At 38.5% G+C, this 24,121-nt stretch overlaps 1 protein-coding gene across 1 annotated transcript in view; it reads left to right on the forward strand.

Moving 5' to 3' along the window:
* LOC130906681 (forkhead box protein O1-A-like) overlaps positions 1-24,121 on the forward strand; it is a 58,915-nt gene that overhangs the window by 21,570 nt on the left and 13,224 nt on the right. Inside the window, exon 2 of the mRNA XM_057821225.1 lies at positions 20,513-20,704. Coding sequence (XP_057677208.1) covers positions 20,513-20,704 — 192 coding nt within the window. The remainder of the gene's footprint in view (positions 1-20,512; positions 20,705-24,121) is intronic.

Here is a 24,121-nt window from a genome sequence, read left to right on the forward strand (position 1 = left end):
CTAGCGAACCTAAGTAACCTTTTATCTAAAATGCTCCTAAATCAGCAAAATCTTGACTTAAATCTATCTTTAAATGATGAAACAGTTTTAAAACTTACACTTGTCGAAAGTAGACAGAAGGTAACTAATGCAATAACAGGAGCAATTTTAACAACTTTAACGGTTGATTCAGAACATTAAATGACTTCCACTAATAGCAAAGGTTACTATCTAGTTGTCGCAATATCCGCAATACCCCAGTGTCTAGTTAAGTTTAGGGTAAATAATTGGGCTAGGGCCAATTGTCCCAAAAACCCTTTAAACTTCACATTGTTTGACCTGTTTTTTTTTTTTCTTTTCTTTTTTTTTTTTGAGAAAAAAGAAAAGAAAATTATCACCAGTTACTTTGCCAAGTAACTAATTACTTTTACATTCAGGTAACTGAGTTACTAACGCAATTACTTTTTGGGAGAAGTAATTTGTAACTCTAATTAATTACTTTTTAAAGTAAGATTGACAACACTGGTTTTTGGTCATTTAAAACTGAATTTACCGCGGATAGGAACATATTCTCGGCTCTCCCGTTCGCCATCTGTGTTGTTGAGATGACTTCCGACGCGCAAGAGTGACATTGCTCATTAAGAAAACGTCACGCAAATAGACGAATCTGATTGCACGGATGATTTCGTTCGCACTCGAGAGACCAATAAGGAGCTGGGTCCCAGACTATATAGCTAGAGCTATAGCTGGAACAGTGGTGAGTCTGGAGTTCCAGGCTACCAGGGTCCCATTCTAGCAGCACACCTCTTGGCATCCTGAGAAGTGACAACCTTCTTACAGAAAAGTTCAGTCTTTTGGTAGATGCCGGAAAGTGGGGAGGCAGATCGGAGGAGCTGTCTAAGCGATGCCCAGGGGTGTCGCCAGTCTTCGATTGGGCAAAAGAGTTTGTGGCCACAGTTGTTGGGACGACGCTGATAATCTTCTGTCCGTGTCAGCCAGGAGTGGGCTGACTCATCACCTGATGCCAGCATAAGCGGATTTTTAGGGGGGGGGGCAGGGCCCCCCTGGTGGCCAAAAAGTGTTGTTGCATGAAATTGACTTTCCTATATATATATATATATATATATATATATATATATATATATATATATATATATATATATATATATATATATATATATATATATATGTGTGTGTGTGTATATAAAGTTGTAAAGCAGTAAAACTGCAACAAAAATGAATGAAATGATCACAACATTTTAAAAAAATTTTTTATAATGGGTCAAAGTTATTTTTCGAACAGGTGTGACTAGCACCTTAGACGGTCATTTGCTTTGCATGTAATTTAAAAAAAAAAAAAAAAAAAAATTAGGTGAGGGCAATTTTATTTTTCAAATGATTTTTTTTCTTTGATTGAAAAAAAAAATTTTTTTTTTGATTGAAGCAACTTTTTTGAGGATTGAATTATTTAGACACAAATATCCTACCCATGAATGGCCCAAACATAAAAAGGACTGCTTCAATCAATGAAAACTTTTTAAATGAAAAATTAAGTGTTCAAATGCAAGTTTTTCAATCTCAAATATTTTTTCGCATTCTAAACGTTTTCTATGATTGAAATTTTTCATATTTTGATTGAAGTGATATTTCTTTTTGAAAAAAAATTTTTTTGAAGCAAATTATTTTTTTGACTGAATAATAAAGACAAAAATGTCCTAGTCAAAATGTGGCCCAAACACAAATCAACATTACTTCAATTAAAAAAAAAACTTCAAAAATCAATCCAAAAAAAAAATGCTTTCACATTCATTTGAGTTTCAAATTTATTTTTGCATTCAAACACATTTTTTTAATTGAAGCGACTTTTTTTGATTGAAAATATATATTTTGATTGAAGCAACTTTTTTTTCTTTTTTTTAAGCAACTTTTTTTATTGAATAATAAAGACAGAAATCTACCTCCATATGGCTCCGCCCAGGGGATACAATTTTTGACTGGAGTAACTACATTGGCATGACACCGGCGGGCGTACCATATTCAATGGTTGACGATCTTGGCGGAAAGGATTGTCTAAGCAGCCTGATTCAGAATTCCCCTCAAGTATGATGGGAAACAAAATTGCTCATTGTGAATTTATTATTATAAATATTCTTAATTTTGCGTTTCGGGGTCATCAACATCTTGTGCCCCCCCCCCCGCCCCAAAAGTCAAACTCCGCCTATGCGCCAGCTTAAAACTATCTGTCCACTTGTTATCATATGGCGAGGGTGTGACATGGATTGTCGACCATCCGCATACTGGCCTGTTCTTATCATTTAGTCATTCATTTCTGGCATTGAAGGGTCTTTTTTTTTATGCCCGCACAAACATTCTTTCTCATGCACTCATATTTTGGATACAGTAATTCATTGTTGGTTACATTATAGTTGTAATATCTTTTAAGTTTTTTTTATTACCGGTATGTACTAAAACAATAAAAGCAGACATGTCTATGATTATTGATTAGCATGTGGCAACGAATACAATTTCCATCCATCCATCCATCCATCCATCCATCCATCCATCCATCCATCCATCCATCCATCCATCCATCCATCCATCCATCCATCCATCCATCCATCCATCCATCCATCCATCCATCCATCCATCCACCCACCCACCCATCCATCCATCCACCCACCCATCCATCCATCCATCCATCCATCCATCCATCCATCCATCCATCCATCCATCCATCCATCCATCCATCCTTTGGACAATTCAAGTCAAGTTTTCTGTCATATTGTATACTAGTATCCATGTGCTAGTATGAGATTTTGACGGTATGATAACCTTGAGCAAAAATACTGCATCAAAACGATGTAGTATTCATGCCAGGCCCGAGGGGGCAGTGCAGATTTACAAGGTGACAGCGAATGATGCACTTTTAATTCAATTCAATTTTATTTTATTTGTATAGCCCTATATCTCAACAAGGTTGTCTCGAAGGACTTTGCAGAGTCAATATGATACACAGTCAGAAACAATAAGTGAATTAGATGAAGTTCATGTCCTGGGCATCCCCCATCCCTAGACTCTCCATGGCGACAAGGAAAAACTCCCAAAACCCTATGGGAAAAATGAGAAACCTTGGGGAGAACCACAGTCAGGAGAGATCCACTCCCAGGATGGACAGGCTAAAGATGCACCAGGACTGATGGTGGGTATTAGCAGCAGGAGGTCCAGTTTCTAGAGATGCCATGGAGTGAAGAAACAAGAGGGAGTCCATCTAGCCAGATGAGACAGGGGGGCAACAAGGACGTCCATCCAGCTAGGGGTCCTGATAGTCAGGAGGCTGTGGCTGAAAAATAGCCCCTCCCCCAGAGGGAGGGGAGGAAAAGGGACACCGGGTGACTAGTGATTAAGACACTAGTCAACTAGATATTAGAATTAGAAAAGAGAAATAAAGTAAAGACAAGTGGTTGGGAGAGTGAAAAACAGGGGATAGGGCTCAATTGCTGTACTTCCCCCAGCAATATAGCTTCTAGTGCAGCTTAGACTGAACTGTGAGTCTTGTCCGTTTTCAACTAGCCTGACCATAAGCTTAGTCAAATAGGAACGTTTTAGTCTAATCTTAAATGTACAGACTGTGTCGGCTTCTTTAATACTAGCTGGAAGCTGATTCCATAAAACAGGAGCTTGGTAAATAAAGGCTCTTGCTCCTACTGTGCTTTTAGAGACCCTGGGAACTACCAGTAGACCTTCATTCTGAGAACGAAGTGTTCTGTTGGGGCAGTATGGAACCAGAGCATCGTTGAGATAAGATTGCCCCAAACCATTAATGATCTTAAATGTAAGACGGTGGATTTTAAACTTAATTCTAAACTCAACTGGGTTGAAGTGAATGGCGTGGAGCACAGGGGTGATGTGCTCTTTGACCTCAACAACCTCCTCGGCCCGGAAGACAACATGCCTGCCCACTCCAAGCAATGGCATTTTTCTTTTGCTCCAAAAGGCACAAAAACATTCAACATATTTAGATCAAAAAGTAAATTAAAGCCGATGTTCCGCCATTTGCTCTTTTTAATGTTTAGTAGCACCACTGCGCACGCCCAATGTGACGTGTGCGAGAGCTGACGTTTTTGGCGCGGGAGCTTTCTATTGATATGGATGCAGAGCAAGCCCCCGCAATTGAATTTTTCCACTTTGGAGGCAGGATTTGGAGATTTGCGTCTTTGCCTTCCGTCTTCGCCGACACCATATGAATGTGAGGCCACTCCACAACCTAGTCATTTTGTCTTGGTGTAGCAGAGTCGCCATGTAAACTGCCCTCCGCAACCAAGTCTTGACATCGGATGTCCTTCGTCCTCTAAACGGCGGCCGTCTGCTTTTTTCGGGAGCCAAAATATTTCCATACAAGCGATTTTTTTTGAGGGGGAGGGGTAAGCACTCCCGCTCCATTTCCCGCTGCATTTTTGGGACATAAAAAATAGCTAATACAGTACTACATTATGATGGAAAATTTTAGTGGTTTTGAAACCGTGACGTTTTATTACCACGGTAAATCTTGAAACTGGTAACTGGCACATGCCTATACTGTACATACAGTGTATATTGCACACTGCACTTGCTTTTACATCTAATGGATAGATAGAATTCCATGAATAAAACTGTTTTGGACTACAAAAATAAGTTTATCAATCATATGGAACTGTGGTATTTCAGTTTTTTCTTAAGTCCTTGTGAGCATGTGCACAAGCTACACTTTAGCAATCTTTTTTATGACTGGGTCGTCATCTAAAACTACTCAACCTCATTTGCCCCACTTGTCATCTCTCATACTGCTTCTTTTTGTATTCAGTCTTTCTTTGAAGTGGTGGTTGAAGTAGGTCGCTCTGCAGCGTGATGCTCTGCAAGATGTGATTTTCTCCATTGCTGTCTTGAGGACAGGCTATGCTTTAAAAAAGAAATAGTATATATATATATACAGACATATCTATATAGTTTGCCGCTTTGCAGAAAGCGGTAGAAGCTGCCGCTAATGACAGGAAAGGCTTCATCCCCATACAGTCAGATCTAGGTGTATTCAGATAAGTGTTGCAACAATTAATCGATTAGCTTGAGTAATTCGATTAGAAAAAAAGCTTTGAATCAAATTTTGCAGCTTCGAAAATTCGTTTTTTTAGAGTGGCAATGTAATGGTTTGTTTTGAAAGTGTTTGCATTTAGTTTTAATGATTTGGGTGGATACACTGCCCTCTAGTGGCAAAAGTGAATATGAACTAACTCATTTAACAGGGCGGAATTCAGCTGCTCCCTGTTAACACCAACATAAGCTAAGTTTTTGTTTGAGCTAATATGTTTTTTAATTAAGGCTGTCAAACGATTAAAATTTTTAATCGAGTTAATCACAGCTTAAAAATGAATTAATCGTAATTAATCGCAATTCAAACCATCTATAAAATATGCCATATTTTTCTGTAAATTATTGTTGGAATGGAAAGGTAAGACACTAGACCGATATATACATTCAACATACTGTCCATAAGTACTGTATTAGCTTATTATAACACTAAATCAACAAGATGGCATTAACATTATTAACATTCTGTTAAAGCGATCCATGGATAGAAAGACTTGTATTTATAAAAGATAAATGTTAGTACAAGTTATAGAAATTTTATATTAAAACCCCTCTTAATGTTTCTGTTTTAATAAAATTTGTAAAATTTTCAAGCAAAAAATGAACTAGTAGCTCGCCATTGTTGATGTCAATAATTACACAATGCTCATGGTGCTGAAACCCATAAAATCAGTCGCACCCAAGCGTCAGCAGAGGGCGACAAAACACCGAAAAACACAAGTAACAAGTGGACATGACACTGTGCTGTCATTTTAATCTGTTTGAGCGGGGCATGACTGCGTCAAATATGTTAACGTGATTAATTAAAATAAATAAATTACCGCCAGTTAACGCGATAATTTTGACAGCCCTATTTTTAATGCATTCGTAATTTAGTGTATAGGTATATTTTGCCGTTTTTTTTTTTTTTTTTTTGTGGGAATATGTGTTTGAACGATTTGTTAAGAGATGACTATGCAAGTTAGCCTGTTGTTCTTTTGTTGTACTTAGATCCTCATTTTTTTAACTCCATTTGAGGCCAAACTTGGGTACTTTAATTTATCTTTAAATGAAACTGCAATGCTGCATAGTTTGAAGACACACTCGGGAATTTTATTTTTTATCCGCATTTATTTTTTCGCATTTAATGATCTCTTGAAAGTGCAATTTTAGCAAGCCTTTCTTTTACATCTTCTAAAATCTATTCTGCATGCATGAAATGTTCTTAATCCAATTACTCGATTATTCGAACTAATAGATCTCGTGTTATTACACACTAATAGTTTTAACTCATAGTAACACCTATGACAATACCTGTAGTTTATATTTTTGTTGAGAGGTTACGGTTACTCGTGCTTTTTGTCCTAGCAGTTTCTTATATTACAGCGGGATTCTAATTTACGGACCGAATACTCCTTTTGTACAATAAAAAATTATGCGTGTCCATTCATTTTCTAAAATATAAATAATTATACCCCTTTTCTCTGAGGGGACTCACACCACTGTCTTTTCTGAAATTAGGTCTGGCGCTATATACAGTATGTACAACATCTGTACAGACTGCACATGGATCTAGTTTCACTTTGGCTGCACCTGAGCCTACAAACCAGGCCTGTTTTGTTTGTTCATCCTCTAACCGTTACAGCAAGCCTCATGCTCGGCTGCACAAGGAGCAACAGCTGTCAGTGAGATTGTTTTTGGGTTCAGTAGGAGGAGCTTTAAGCTTTTTTTCCCCTTCACATTCAAGATAGATTACAAATCTACCGTAATTTCCGGACTATAAGCCGCTACTTTTTCCTTCATTTTGAATCCTGCGGCTCATAGTCCAGTGCGGCTTATTTGTTGATTTATTTGGGTTAATAGGTAACTCTTTATTTGACAGCGGCGTCATAAGACTGTCATAAGACCGTCATAATTATAACATGACACTATCATGGGCATTACTGAATGCTTATGACAGATGTCAAGAAGTGTCATCCGTAGATTAGGTCACTAACTCCATTTATGTCCAGCTTGGATCGTTTACATCCATTCAACAGTGAGATAATTTGCTGGATAACACTAAATGACATCAATGCTCATAACTGTGTCATATCATAATTATTATTGTCTAATGAAAGTTTTATGACACCGCTGTCAAATAAAGTGTCACCAAATACCATAACTAGCAATTAATGAAACAACTAGAACAGCAACTGAAGAAATAATTAGCACAGAACATGAATTTGGATTTTTATTAACATCTGTATTGCTGCAATGCATGCCAGGAGGCACGTTGGACAACAACGGTGTTGACAGCAGGTGGCAGCAGAGGTTGACTGTCTCCCCAAAGGGTTAGGGTTAGGTTTCTTGAAGCAATGAAGCTTTTCAGCCAATTGGTTCAAAGCTTCATGGTGGTTTATTTGGTCTTATGACAGTCGTATGATTCTGCTTTTAAATAAAGTGTTACCAGTTAATATCTTTTGGCGTAAATATCTCCATAGACTTCATCATGATATTGACAGGACACAGGGAGCGGGGCCCATTGATAGGGGGTCTACATTGTTAACGTGGCCGTCACAGCTCACCGAGCGGAATCACAGAGGAAGAGCTTTTTTCGTTGAAATTTCTTGTGAATTAAAGCTTAAATCCCTGAATTCTTTATAGATATGGATGTAAAATAGTCTTGATTCTTGGTTAAAAGCAAAAAAAAAAAAACGTGCAATTAGCATTTATTTTTACGTAAATATGTCGAAGTACGATGCTAGTCTGTCAGTCAGTGTAGCGGCCGCCATATGTAAACAGAGCTTTTCCGGTGAAAATTCTTATGAATAAATGCCTAAATCCCTAAATTCTTTATAGATATGGACGTAAAACAGTCTCGATTCTTGGTTTAAAGCAAAATAAAAAACCAAAAAATCGTGCAGTTAGCATTTATTTTACGTAAATATATACGTAAATATGTCGAAGTACGATGCCAGTCTGTCAGTCAATGTGGCCGCCGCCATATTTAAACAGAGCTTTTCCAGTGAAACTTCTTTCGAATAAATGTTTAAATCCCTGAATTATTTATAGATACAGTATGAATGTAAAACAGTCTCGATTCTTGGTTAAAAGCAAAAAAAAAACGTGCAGTTAGCATTTATTTTACGAAAATATGTGGAAGTACGATTAGTCAATGTGGCGGCCGCCATATGTAAACAGAGCTTTTCCGGTGAAAATTCTCATGAATAAATGCTTAAATCCTTGAATTCTTTATAGATATGGTACATAAAACAGTCTTGATTCTTGGTTAAAAGCAAAATAAACGGGCAGTTAGCATTTATTTTACGTAAAGTGTGAAGTACGATCCTAGTCTGTTAGACAATGTGGCAGCAGCCTTACAACAAAGAGCTTTTTACATTGAAAATTCTTGTGATAAAAGTAACGAAAAATATAATAATTACCGTGAATCCCCAAACAAATCACTCCTTAGACAATCCTTCCTGTTTATATGCGGTACAGCTTTCGTACTTTTTCACCCTAAATCCGGCGATGGATCGCTGCATGTGTCACTGCGACCGACTGCAAACAACTGAAGTGGATTGTGGGATGGCCCCCTACTTTAAGGTGTGGCGCAGTGAAGGTCGAATCTGACCCGTCAATATCATTATGAAGTCTATGATATCCCATAATACAGTGAGGACAGGTGCGGTTTATTGTCCAGTGCGGCTTATCTATGAACAAATGCCGTTTTCCTGCCAAATTTGGTGGGTGGCGGCTTATAGTCAGGTGCGCCTTATAATGTGAAAATTACAGTAGTCAGATTTTAAAAGAGAGATATTGAGAGTCAAGTGGTATTTCTCCTGTATTGGTTTGGCTAATTAGAATTTGTCTTTTTGTGGCTCTGCAAAAGGATTTTAACAGCAGATTATTTACAACCTGACATGTGACATTCTTGAGAGCAAACTGAAAATAGCGGCAAAAAAATCTGTCCTAATTTCAGATGGCCTTCCAACACCTCACCCAAGCTACTAGTAGAACTTGTGACTGTGTTGAGTGAAAAGGGTGACCAACATTTTGAGTTCATGTCAGCCTTTTATTAATTTCCTCGAATAAATATATGCACAAAGCTCCCTTTGTTTTGGGTAGAAAATGTAAAATTTGGAATTCAGCCCATTGGTAATTTCTCTGGAAGGCATAATGGTCTCGTTGTGACTAATTTTGTGAAATGTTTATAACCAGTTCAGACTATGATGAGCCCTTGCGCAATGCGAGGATTGGGGAAAACTGGCCTAATTCTCCAGTTAGTCTGTTACCAAACTAACAATTAAACGTTCTGTCAATACTTCTTGCCTTTGTGCTTGATGGAGGTAAAACAGTCAAGCACCGTATACTTATACAGTGGGGCAAATAAGTATTTAGTCAACCACTAATTGTGCAAGTTCTCCCACTTGGAAATATTAGAGAGGCCTATAATTGTCAACACGGGTAAACCTCAACCGTGAGAGACAGAATGTGGAAAAAAAAAACAGAAAATCACATTGTTTGATTTTTAAAGAATTTATTTGCAAATCATGGTGGAAAATAAATATTCGGTCAATACCAAAAGTTCATCTCAGTACTTTGTTATGTACCCTTTGTTGGCAATCACGGAGGCCAAACGTTTTCTGTAACTCTTCACAAGCTTTTCACACACTGTTGCTGGTATTTTGGCCCATTCCTCCATGCAGATCTCCTCTAGAGCAGTGATGTTTTGGGGCTGTTGTTGGGCAACACGGACTTTCAACTCCCTCCACAGATTTTCTATGGGGTTGAGATCTGGAGACTGGCTAGGCCACTCCAGGACCTTGAAATGCTTCTTACAAAGCCACTCCTTTGTTGCCCTGGCTGTGTGTTTGGGATCATTATCATGCTGAAGACCCAGCCACGTCTCATCTTCAATGCCCTTGCTGATGGAAGGGGATTTTCACTCAAAATCTCTCGATACATGGCCCCATTCATTCTTTCCTTTACACAGATCCTGGTCCTGGTCCCTTTGCAGAAAAAACAGCCCCAAAGCATGATCTTTCCTCCCCCATGCTTCACAGTGGGTATGGTGTTCTTCGGATGCAATTCAGTATTCTTTCTCCTCCAAACACGAGAACCTGTGTTTCCACCAAAAAGTTCTATTTTGGTTTCATCTGACCATAACACATTCTCCCAGTCCTCTTCTGGATCATCCAAATGCTCTCTAGCGAACCACAGACGGGCCTGGACGTGTACTTTCTTCAGCAGGGGGACACGACAGACTGATAGTAGCCTTTGTTACTGTGGTTCCAGCTATCTGTAGGTCATTCACTAGGTCCCCCCGTGTGGTTCTGGGATTTTTGCTCACCGTTCTTGTTATCATTTTGACGCCACGGGGTGAGATCTTGCATGGAGCCCCAGATCGAGGGAGATTATCAGTGGTCTTGTATGTCTTCTATTTTCTAATAATTGCTCCCACAGTTGATTTCTTTACACCAAGCATTTTACCTATTGCAGATTCAGCCTTCCCAGCTTTGTGCAGGTCTACAATTTTGTCTCTGGTGTCGTTCGACAGCTCTTTGGTCTTGGCCATAGTGGAGTTTGGAGTGTGACTGACTGAGGTTGTGGACAGGTGTCTTTTCTACCGATAATGAGTTAAAACAGGTGCCATTAATACAGGTAACGAGTGGAGCCTCGTTAAACCTCGTTAGAAGTTAGACCTCTTTGACAGCCAGAAATCTTGCTTGTTTGTAGGTGACCAAATACTTACTTTCCACTCTAATTTGGAAATAAATTCTTTAAAAATCAAACAATGTGATTTTCTGTTTTTTTTTTTTTTCCACATTCTGTTTGTCATGGTTGAGGTTTACCAGTGTTGAAATTACAGGCCTCTCTAATCTTTTCAAGTAGGAGAACTTGCACAATTGGTGGTTGACTAAATACTTATTTGCCCCACTGTATTTGACTACAATTATATAGGTCACAGCTCAAATGACTCAGTAGAGCTTGTCTGTGGAACATTTCCCACTTTCAGGCCTCCCTAATCTGTCCCTGGGAATATACCTTAGTAGGCATACAGAGGTCGATCAAGTTAATCAATTTGTGAATGGCGACATTCAGACGACGTGTCATGCAGCCTCAGGTATTTGAATGCTTTAAAGTGGCTTCAGACTGAGGGCCGTAGCTATGGGATTTTTAAAAGACGTACGGCGACAATGAAACACCCGGGCCACCTTAGGTCGGGCTTTGAGAGGGGTAATGCGTGTGACAGGGGCACCTCCTGAATTAGCGAGGCCGGGGATGCCTTTTGTTCTCTATTGGTTGAGGTGAGGTCTGTCTCAGACCCGGATTATCCCAGACTGAGGAGAGAATGCCTCTTCCCGGGGACCAGTCATGCAGTCTGTGATCTATTGTTAGAACTAATCAGAGGGTGTAGACATTTGCATATCGTCAATGATCTTGCATGGGCTTTTACTTGTTGCTTACTTATGGTTTAAGGCCTGTAAGTGAGCCCGTTCCACTAATTTCCTGTTTGCGTCCACACCGACTCGGAGGAAAAAGCCTTGATTCAAATAAACAGTAACAGATTGAATATTGTTTAATGCCACCTCACTCTCTCCATTCTGCTGTAGCAGGATATCCTACGCTGGATGCCGTATTACATAAAAGTCGGGGCGAGAAGGGAAGTTGAGTCAGAAAGTAGTACATTACACACAAGCCTCCGTCCAGCCTGTTTGCATGTCTCTATTAGAGGTGGACGAGGAGCCTCGTGTTCACTGAGCAGTGAACTCATTGACCCCGGCCTCATAGCAACAACATCTCACTCTTGCGCCCTCCCCTTCCAACATGCGAACCCTGTAACCTCCACCCTGTGTGTATTCCTTAGCTAAAATGTACTCTCATCCTTACTTGAAAGTCGATGGACTTTCCGTGGCTGTTGTGTGGCGACAGTCCTCAAAATGAATAGATGGAGGAGTTGTAGATTATTCTGGTTTGACTTATATGAAAGTTTTACAAGGGTCCACAGATAAAAAGACTTGTAGTTCTTAAAAGATAAACGTTATTATGAGGTGAAATAATTTGATTTTGGATCCCCTCTTGATGTTTTCGTTTTTATACAATTTGTAAAATTAATTTAACTAGTAGGTCACCATTGTTGTTGACGTCGCAGGGCGGTGACGTTACATGGTTAAGCTTCCAGAGTATGACTCTAGCTCAGTGGTTCTTAACCTTGCTCAAGGTACCGAAACCCCATGAGTTTCACCAAGGGCGTAGGTTTGCGTAGGGACGGTAGGGACATAACACTACAAACTTTTTAGGATGCTTAAATTGTCCCCACCATTTTTTTAAGTAACCTTATTAGCATTATACAATGAATTCAGCTGTAAAGGTAATTTAGATTGTCTTCCCATGTGTTGTTAGGATAGAAATGACCGTACCGTTATTAAGTGAATTACTTTCATTATGTTCCGACTTACATTTACCCCTTTTCACTTGCTATTAAGTAGTGCTGGGCCATTTTTTTCCCTCAAACGCACGTTTGATTGACTGATGACTAGAAACCCCACATTTGATTGGCTGATGACTAGAAACCCCACATTCACACAACCCCGACAGAAATGCATGTCAATATGCCGCCTCCTCCACCCCCTTTGAAGAGGAGGGATATAAGATTTTTTTTTTGTCCGGCCACGGTAAATGGTGTTATACGTATAGCGCTTTTCCACCTTTCAAGGTTGTATAGCCCTATATCACAACAAGGTTGTCTCAAAGGGCTTTGCAGAGGCAATATGATACACAGTCAGAAACAGCAGATGAAATAAATGAATAAAAAGTTGAACTCCAGGGCATCCCCCATTCTTAGACCCTCCATGTCGGCAAGGAAAAACTCCAAAAACTTTGGAAAAAATTTGAAACCTTGGGGAGATCCACATCCAGGACGGATAGACAAGATGCACCAGGACTACTAATGGGAATTAGCAGACGGAGTTACAGTTTGTAAAGATGCAATAGAGTAAGGGAACAAGAAGAGGGGGGGGGGGGGGGGGGCACCAAGGACGTCCATCCAGCCAGAGGTCCGGGTAGTCAGAAGGCTGCAGCTGAAAAATAGCCCCTCCCCAGAGGGGAGTGGGGAAAGGGGACACCGGGTGACTAGTGATGAAGAGACTAGTCAACTAGATATTAAAATTAGAAAATAGAAATAAAGTAAGACAAGTGATAGGTAGAGTGAGAAAAAGGAGATAGGACTCAGTGGCTGTACTTCCCCCAGCATTATAGCTTCTAGTGCAGCTTAGACTGAACTGTGAGTCTAGTCCGATTTCAACTAGCCTGACCATAAGCTTTGTCGAATAGGAACGTTTTTAGTTTAATCTTAAATGTACAGACAGTCTCGGCTTCTTTAATACTAGCTGGAAGCTGATTCCATAAAGCAGGAGCTTGGTGGCTAAAGGCTCGAGCTCCTACTGTACTTTTAGAAACCCTGGGAACTACCAGTAGACCTGCATTCTGAGAACAGAGTGTTCTGTTGGGGCAGCATGGAAGCAGAGCATCGGTGAGATAAGATGGTCCCAACCCATAAATGGTCTTAAATGTAAGAAGGAGGATTTTAAATTTAATTCTTACCTCGACTGGAAGCCAGTGAAGGGCCTGGAGCACAGGGGTGATGTGCTCTCTTCTATTAGTTTCTGTTAAACGTCTTGCTGCTCCGTTCTGGACTAGCTGAAGACCTTTTAGTGAACTTTTAGGGCAAGCTGCAAGTAGGGAGTAATCCAATCTAGATGTAACAAATGCGTGAATTAATTTTTCTGCATCGTTTTTAGATAAAATATTTCTAATTTTTGGCTATGTTGCGCAGGTGAAAAAAGGCTGCTCTGCAGGTTTGTTTAAAATGAGCTTTAAATGATAAGTCTGGGTCAAATAGAAGTCCTAGTTTTTTAACTGTGGTGCTGGAGGCTACACTTACATTGTCCAGAGTGACTATCTGGGCAGTTAAAGAGTCCCACTTTTTGGGCCTATTATAAGGACTTCTGTCTTTTCAGGGTTGAATAGAAGATAATTAGTGCTCATCCAGGTATTTATATCTCAGACGCAGGTGCTTAGTTTATCCACTTGCCTGATCTGATGTCGATACAGTTGTGTGTCGACAGCGTAACAATGAAAGTTAATGCTATGTTTTCTGATGATATTGCCTAAAGGAATATCATCAGAAAACATAGCAGTAAAATAACAATCAAAATTCATGTTCTGCGTTAATTATTTCTTCAGTTACTGTTCCAGTTGTTTCATTAGTTGCTACTTAAGGTATTTGGTAACACTTTATTTGACAGTGGCGCCATAAGACTGTCTTAAGACCATCATAGTTATGACATGACACTGCCATGAGCATTAATGAATGCTTATGACATTTCATTTTGTGTCATCCGGCAAATTATCTCTATTGTCAATGGATGTAAAAGATTCGAGTTGGACATAAATGGAGTTAGTGACATAATTTGCCGGATGACACAAAATGAAATATCATAAGCTTTCATACTTCATGATATCTGTGATAAGCAGGGGTGAAAGTGGGCCAGAACGGTCAGGAACGCAGTTCCGGTATAAGATTCAGGGCCGGAACGCTGTTCCACTATACGGTGCTTTGAACGCTATGTAAAAAAAACATGCATTTTATCTCCAAGAAGAAAACAATCTACCAACATCCGATTTACATACACAAGTGTTGACAACAAGCATAATAAAGGGCTTTTGTAGCATAATCCATTTCCACCGATAATTATTATTTATCTTATTCCACGGACAGCATGGAGGTTTCCCCAGCTGCTGCAGTTATCTGAGTCTGACGATGACGAGTCACGTCAATGTGAGAATGCACGCAGCAAAGCAAAACGCCTGGACTCATTTATCTGTTCAATTGGCTGACATACTGAAATGTGATCACCAGAGATAGTTGGCTCTGATTGGTTCAAATGCGCATGTTTTCTGGAACAGCAAAAAAAAAAAAAAAAACTTGTTGAATTGATGCAACAAAAAAAGGGCCATGCAACAGAAAATGGATCAAATCTTTAAGAGCAAGGCAAGAGTTAAGGAGACTTATCATATTTAGTTTTATTTGCTCTGATGGGGAGGTTCAGAACATCTTAGCTGTCAATGTGAACTTTGGACTTATTTTTGTTCATTTATGTTCGGCTACTTATTCATTTCCTTATGACTTAAAAAGTCAATGTTTGCGTTATCTTCAAAATATATTCCATTTTACTCTGCATAATATAAGTCATTTGTACTTATTTTTCTGAGTTTATGTTACTTATATCTTCATTATTAAAAACACAACAAAAAGTAAATGTTTACATTAACTTCAATTTTAATATACGTACATCATATGTTTTTAAGTAGTTAAAATTTGGCATTAAGTATGTGAGGAAATGAGGGAAATAAAAATTAGGAGATGGAGGTTCTGGTTATTTCTGTTTTTGCTAACTTTTATTTTGCAAATCATTGAAAAAAATACAATTTTGAATGAAAATCAGTTTTTGTATGTGTTATAGAAATAAGTGACCAAAACAGTTTTCTTTGCATTTCAGTAGTGTTGACCCCCCCTTCCCCAAAAAATGAATTCCCCAAAAAATGAGAAAAAAAAAAAGAAATACATAAACATTTCTGGCTCCGTGGCGACCTTCAGGTCAGGGAGTTTCAGCAAGAAATTCTAACCACTTTCACCCCTGGTGATAAGCCTTCATTGATTGATTGATTGATTGATTGAACACATTTATTTCGAATACTTAATACATAGGTACCGATAATCGGTGACAATAATGAAAAAAAAGAAAAAACAAAATATGAGTATTTGAAAAGGAGTGAGAAGAAGTAAAAACTTATTTACTCCCATCCCTTGTCCTTAAGTCCTGACATATCAGTTCCATTCCGTACATTTAAATATATACATTCTTGTTTAACACATATACAATCTCACCATATAACCCTGCATATGACCTATACACAAATGTTGCAAAAGCCCAGTCCATTAAACAGCCCAGAAAACGAATAAATGAATAAATGACAGTCCCATATCCCAATAACCACAACACCCTAGTTATTATCCATATTTCCATCATCCTTATATTTTTTGAAAGTCATATCTTTATACAGTTTCTTAAATTGTCCAATATTAATACGTTGTTTTAAATCCACACGAAATTTCCTCAGTAGTCTCACCCCACATACTGATATGCAAAAACTTTTTCTTGTCGTCCGAAATCTGGGTTCTTTGAAGTCCCAATATCCCCGTAAATTGTAACTTTTTTCGTAGTTTGTAAACAACTGCTGAATATTCTGAGGTAATAAATTTGCCATCTTAATAGGCAATTTAAAATAAAAATACAATAGAGAAACAATAGGTTAAAAAGGTGTACAGTATGCGCATGTTACATGACGCATAAACAATGAACTAAGAACATGCCGGGTGTGTTAACGTAGCATAACTATTAAGCGTTATTCAGATATTTATCGCATAAAGAATATGACAACAAGTTTCCCTAACCATCAATGGGGAAAATAACACGTGAAATGATATACCGTAATTTTTGCACTTTAAGGTGCACCTGACGATAAGCCGCTACCCACCAAATTTAGCATGAAAACGACATTTGTTCATAGTTTAACCACACTGGATTATAAGGTGCAGCTGTCCTCACAGGATTATGGGATATTTACACCAAAAGATATTAACCGGTAATACTTTATTTGACAGCGGCATCATAAGACCAAATGACCCTCCATGAAGTTTTGAACCAATTGGCTGCAAAGCTTCGTTGCTTCAAGAAGCTTCATTTGGCCATCACTGCTCTCTTGGGGGAGACAGTCAACCTCTCCAACCACCTTCTGTCAACACAGTTGTTGTCCAACATGCCTCTAGCATGCATTGCAGCGCTACAGATGTAAATAACTATCAAAATTCATGTTCTGTGCTAATTATTTCCTCATTTACTGTTCCAGTTGTTTCATTAAATGCTAGTTATGTTTTGTGGTAACACTTTTTTTGACAGTGGCGCCATAAGACTGTCACTAAACAACCATAATTATGACATGACACTGTCATGAGCATTAATGAATGCTTATTACAGATGTCATTTAGTGTTATCCAGCAAATTATCTCATTTTTGAATGAATGCAAAAGATCCAAGCTGGACATAACTGGAGTTAGTGGCATAATTTGCCAGATAACACTTAATGACATCTGTCATAAGCATTCAGCAATGCCCATGATAGGGTCATATCATATTTATTACGGTCTTATGACAGTCTTATGATGCCGCTGTTAAATAAAGTGTTACCTATTAACTCAAATAAATCAACAAATAAGACGCACTGGAGTATAAGCCACAGGATTCAAAACAAAGGAAAAAAGTAGCGGCTTATAGTCCGAAAATTACGGTAATAATGTGTTAATAATTTCAAACATAAGTCGGTTCAGAGTGTAAGTCGCACCCCCGGCCAAACTATGAAAAAAACTGACTTACAGTCCGAATATACGGTCAACATAGTGTACATTTCTTGTTTTGAATTTCAGCATCATAACATCCCTGCGTGTTCAGCCCTGATGAACTCAGTGGTTAAGGACATCTGGCTCCACCGTAACTGCACTGAGCTGCTTTTGTCTTGTTGTGGCCATTTAGGGGAACTTCCCCACTTTTTATGTTTCGTTGTTCTAAAGCAGACATTTATTGCTAGATTTGGAAGATTTTTTTTTCCCCAAGAGGCCTAGACGGTACAATACGTCTGCATGTGTATTGCATGGTAGTCGTCTTTTACTCCCCTCCCAGTCTGAGATTGTGACAGGAGGCGACGCCGGCTCCCTTTTTAGACCCATATGGTATCATTAGAGAGCAGTGACTATATGGAGCTCTAGGTGTGCACAAAAATAACTGCGTACAAAAGAGGGAGCAATTTGGGGGAACCAAAAGTAATGCAGCAAAAATACTTTGAAATTGCCCTCTCTGTGGTGATTTCATTTTATTCCCTTACTTATGTTGACTCATGAGTAAGTGACTCCCCCTTTTTTGTTTTTCCTGCATACTTTTCCACTTTGGTGGAGTAGTTTTGCTGCCAGCAGATGGGTGGGATTGAGATGTGCTGATAAGACTGCACTGACATCACAGGAAACAAATGATCATCACCTCCTGTGAAGAGGGAGGAAAATGACAACCATAATAGAGAATGTGTGCAAATGCTGTGCAATGCTGTCATGTTGAAATGCCAATGGAAACAATTTTTTAAGGTCTACGACCTGTCAAAACATCACTTTTGACTAATGAGTTTATCAAGTGTGCATTTACTTCTAGGTCAACCATATTTAACTCATTTGCTCCCAGAACTATAAATATGTTCTATTTTTAATTGGTTCAGTGTCCCAGTTTTTTTTTTTTTCATAAGAGACATCTCTGGGTTCTGATTCATCTGAGCTCCAAAGCACAAAGCTGAAAATCCATTTTAAAGCAATAAAACTGGCCACTGGAGGGCAGTAGCGCATTCAACGGCAACAAATGGCCGAGCTGCACGGTTGGAGCGCCGGCGGAAGGATGCCAGGTGGGGGACGACTGAGCAGAACAACCGAGAGGACGCCTGGGATGCCAGGCGCTGGACGACCGAGCAGAACGACCAGGACCACCAGTGCAGCGGACGATGCCGTTGAGTCCGTGCTGCTCGCCGAGCAGACCCCGCAGAGACTCAATAATCCATTTTTATGAGACAGGCGGCGATGAGGGAAAGGTTTACCCGGCAGTCACGGCGACAACAGCGTCATCTCGGCCACAACAGCGTCATCTCTCAGTTCAATAGTTTTGTTATGTGTAAATTAGAGATGTCCTGATTGATCGGGATGCCGACATTTTCAAAGTATCGGAATCGGCAAAAAAATATCAGCCATGCCTTTTTTTAATATATATATATATATATATATATATATATATATAATATATATATATATAATTTTTTTTTAATTAAATCATTTTGTAATTGTATTTAACGTTATAGACATAACATGTTACACTCATCCAGAGTCTTTAGTTTAGGCTTAAGGTAGGGTTATCAAATTTATCCCGATAACGGCGCTAATTTTTTCAAAAAATGTATCACGTTAAAATATTTAACGCAATTAATGCACGCACTGCACGACCCACTCACGCATTGTCGCGCTCAATCTGTAATGGCGCCATTTTACCTAAATAGAGAGATAAAAGGCAGCATAAAATTAGTAGAGTGAATTTTGGCAGCCTTTGGAGTCTTTTTTTAATTGGCTAAAGCCTTACAATCCCTCTCCCTACGATTAGAAATATCATGGGAAGCAATGTGGGGAAGCAAGGTAGCAATTGATCTTTTTCTTAACACCTTATGTTATTTCCCAACGCAGAGAAGATATACAGTGGGGAGAACAAGTATTTGATACACTGCCAATGTTTTTTCCCATTGGCAGTGTATCAAATACTTGTTCTCCCCACTGTATCAATTGGTAGCACTACACACAGTCATGGTTCCACTTCCCATCATGCATTTGGGCATGGCTACAGTATCATTTACTGAAAGCTCAACAAATACATTAGATGGAAATATTTAGTCACAATATACAAAGTCACAAGTCTTTCTATCCGTGGATCCCTCTCACAGAAAGAATGTTAATAATGTAAATGCCATCTTGAGTATTTATTGTCATAAAAAACAAATACAGTACTTATGTACTGTATGTTGAATGTATATATTCGTCCGAGTTGTATTCATTTTTTTCTTAATGCATTGCCAAAATGTATATGATCGGGAAAAATTATCGGGAATGATTGGAATTGAATCGGGAGAAAAAAAAAAGCAATCGGATCGGGAAATATCGGGATCGGCAGATACTCAAACTAAAACGATCGGGATCGGATCGGGAGCAAAAAAAAACATGATTGGAACAACCCTAGTGTAAATAAATTGTTACTTTGCTATCAAAAGCTCTATTTGTCTTGTTGTTTATGTTATTTTGTAGAAGGAAAACATTATTCAGATGTTTGGGATGTCACAAAAGCAAAAAAAAATAGCTGTGTTAAAGTCAAAGTTATGTTTGAAATGTATGCTTTCACAAAAAGCTCAATTTCTCAGTTTTTTCATCAGAAATTGGAAAATTGCTCAAACTAACCTATTTTCTAATGCTGATTTCTAAAGAATGGAAAAAGATATGAACTTACTTTTGTTTCTCTGCTGAAAGAAGAGAGTCTAATCTTTCTTTTGGTGGGTTCCATGTTTATATAGCAATAGAACAGAATTTTCTGTGCACCTTGCAAAATCAGTCAAAATCCATTGAAACGACCGGGAGCGAATGGCCTTGCTACAGTGAAAATGGCTGGGAGTGAATGGGTTAATAAGTGCTAACCCGTTAAACCTTAAATGGATGCATGGCTGTATGTGACATTGAAATGATTTCCTCTGACCCTTTCAGAACTCCATCAGACACAACCTTTCACTGCATAGTCGCTTCATGCGCATTCAGAACGAAGGAACGGGCAAGAGTTCGTGGTGGATGCTGAACCCCGACGGAGGAAAGAACGGCAAGTCGCCTCGACGCAGAGCTGCTTCAATGGATAACAACAGCAAGTTTGCCAAGAGCCGAGGAAGAGCTACAAAGAAGAAGGTACAGCTCTGCCTATGAGCAGGGGCGGATATAGAAAAATATGTATGGAGTGGAAAAAGAGTGGCAGGAACTTTTTGAGGGTGGCAAATGATTGGACAAAGATACGATTAGGCAAGTACCAGTATGAGATTCTATCACGGTTTCATGGTATTGCAATTATAGCTCTAAGCAAATTAGCAAATTGGAACATAAGTGTAATGTTTTAAGTTAAAATAAATAAAAATAACTGAAATATTCTAAATAAAATTAAAATAGGGGGTGGTGCTTTAGGTGAGCCTAAACCCACAGCCACAGCTCAACATTATTACCATCAGAACAAAACTAATTGAATTATTTTCCATCAAAAGCATGTCTGTATGACTCATATCATGTTTACGTTATACACACACACTCTTTCTCAACACAGACAATTGCCAGAGAGAAAAAAAAAATCCACATTTTACCACCGCTAGACATACTAAACACACTGGAGTTAACGCTTGTAGCTGATGGGAAACATTCATGACAGTGTTTTCCAGTGGTGTTACCAGGATGCCAAGTGTGGTTGGGCATTAGTCTTACCTGGGTGGGCAAAAAAAAAAAAAAAAAAAGCGCCACAATGCTCAAGTAGGTCAAAATCCAGCGTCGAGCCACTGCACCTTAAAACATGTTTAATTTCTCCTTGAGATAACTGTTGTTGTGATTTGGTCTAAACAAATAAAAGTTGATTTGATTTTATTTGACTTAGAACACATCCATAACTGAACAGTTTGGATATGCAGGTGACAATGTTTCTTTTAGGTAACCTATTGTGGTTCCTCAGTTTTATTATTATTATAGTTATTCTTTGTTCCGCAGCCCCTTTAAGCTCAATTTGACCCCCTTAGAATGCTTCAAAATGCACCAAAATCGGCAGGCAGGTCAAGACAGGTGCAATCGTTGATACCGTGTAAAGACAAATTCCAAATACACTATGTAGCTCCCTCTAGCAGTCATTCTTTGTCCCGCCAACGCTTTGAGCCCTACTTTGACCCCCTCAGAATGTGTAAAAACTCACCAATTTCAACAGCCAGGTGAACACTGGTGAAAACTTTGATAAAATGTAAAAAAAATTTAAAAAATAAAAAAATGAAAATATGCGTAAATGTGTGTAGCGCCCCCTAGGAACAAAGCCAACATTTCATTTCTTTTTTTTTTTTTTTTTTTAATTATTTTTTTTAAGTTGAAAGAAGAGGTAATACCGCAAAGGTTAAAACTTAGAACACATTAGTACTGTATGAATGGGATACCATACGCGGTGCCCAGACTGCTATTAGTAGTTAGTACTACATCCAGTTTTCTTTGGGTGGGCAGAGCGTGTCCGTGTGTGGGCACTGCCCACCCCTGGTAACGCCCCTGGTGTTTATTAACCTTTAATTATGTATAAGTGCGAAATCATATTGGAGGTATTGCCTCCTCGGCAGCCATGCTCCGCAAACATGTTTGACATATCGGTTGGCCCTCTTCCTCTAACCCGCGGCCGTCTGTAACTTTTCTGTAATCGATGTATTCCCATACAAGCGATTTTGTTTTCTTCAATGGGGGAAAAAGTTCAGAAGTTTCACCTCCTCCAGTTATTGTGTAGCACAGCAGACTCACTGACACACAGCAACAACCGGTCGGGATGGTTGAGCCTTGCAGCTGCAAGTGAGGGATTTCTCCCTGCATTTTTTGGACGTAAAAAATAGCTAATTCTGTAGGGACGTTATGATGGAAAAGTTTTGCAATTTTGAAATCATGATGTTTTCATCCCACGGTATACCTTAAAACTGGTAATCGGCACATGTCTAGATAAGATATTCTGCGACGATTCAATTCAAAGATCTTCGATCGATTTAAAACTACTTGATGAAGACATTTACCACAATCCGTTTCATTTGACCAAAAGCAATAAAATTTGATGTGTATGACAATTTTGTTGATGATTTTTTTTTTTTTTTTTTTTTGACAAAAGAGCATGCCGAAAATAGAATGATTTTGCATTTTGATCGAATTATGTTCAATTATGCTTAACAAATGGATATATTGATCCACATTGAATATTTGTTGCACCCCTAGTGTCAAGATATGGTAGATGTGTACACATATTGAATCAGTTTGCTAAGAAATAGTATGTATATACTGCAAAAAGTGACATTTACAAATTGATATAGAGTATCTTAGTTTTATATATATATTTTTTATATTAAAAATTTTGTGTATAAACTAGGGCTGTTAAACGATTAAAATTTTTAATCGAGTTAATTACAGCTTAAAAATTAATTTATCGTAATTAATCACAATTAATCGCAATTCAAACCATCTATAAAATATGCCATATTTTTCTGTAAATTATATATATATTCTGTAAAATAAATTGTTGGAATGGAAAGATAAGACACAAGATGGATATATACATTCAACATACGGTACATAAGGACTGTTGTGGGCATTTCACTCTACTGTCATTTAAATCTGTCTATGCTGTCCTCAGTCCGAAGCGTCTACTTTTTCCAAAGCTAGACAGCTAGAGAACGACGCCTTAATGATCAGACTTCTTCCTTTTTCATCTGATTTATTAATAAAATGGCCTCAAACCATTGTCCTCTTTAGACCGTAGTAAAACTACAAAAAAAAGTACACAAGCATTGCATTAGCAACAACGTTAGCTTAGCACGCTATACAGGTTCACTAAACATAAACAAAAAGCGTCTCATACAAAAAATATAACATTTCGCTTGCTAACATAATATGTACATTCTTTACAACAACCATACTTACGGACAAATCTTGTCCAAGGATCATATAAGCACAACATTACAACGTATGCGTCAGCCCGAGACGTCGTGCAGCCATATTGAACTGGCAAGAAGACAATAAACCATGTCGCAAAGCGACCACAAGAGTTCGCTGTTGGACAGCACAAAAAGCCTTGCTGTAAAACTTACCAAAAGGCAGAATACTGTCTGAGCGGGCCATGTGCGTTAATTGCGTCAAATATTTTAACATGATTCATTAAAAAAATTAATTACCGCGCGTTAACGCGATAATTTGGACAGCCCTAATATAAACTATATTTTTATTTTTATTATACAGTGGTACCTCAATTTACGAAATTAATTGGATCTGGAAGTAGTTTCATAAACTGAAACTTTCATAAGTAGAGACACCTTTTCCATGTAAATGCCCTAATCTGTTCCAAGCCCCCGAAAATTCAGACTTAAATCTTTCATAAAGCATAAAAATGCATCAAAACATTTAACAAATTCATGTTATGATTAGATTATTGCACAATAACAATAATTTGAGAGGGGTGAATGAAGAGGATGCTGTGATACACACATGCGCATACAGTAGAGGTCCCTCTTAGCCAATTGGATGCCAGGAAGATGCTCGGCAATAGCCAATGGCAAAGCAGCT

This window comes from Corythoichthys intestinalis, chromosome 18 (assembly GCF_030265065.1).
Source record: "Corythoichthys intestinalis isolate RoL2023-P3 chromosome 18, ASM3026506v1, whole genome shotgun sequence".
In the NCBI taxonomy this organism is placed as follows: Eukaryota; Metazoa; Chordata; class Actinopteri; order Syngnathiformes; family Syngnathidae; genus Corythoichthys; species Corythoichthys intestinalis.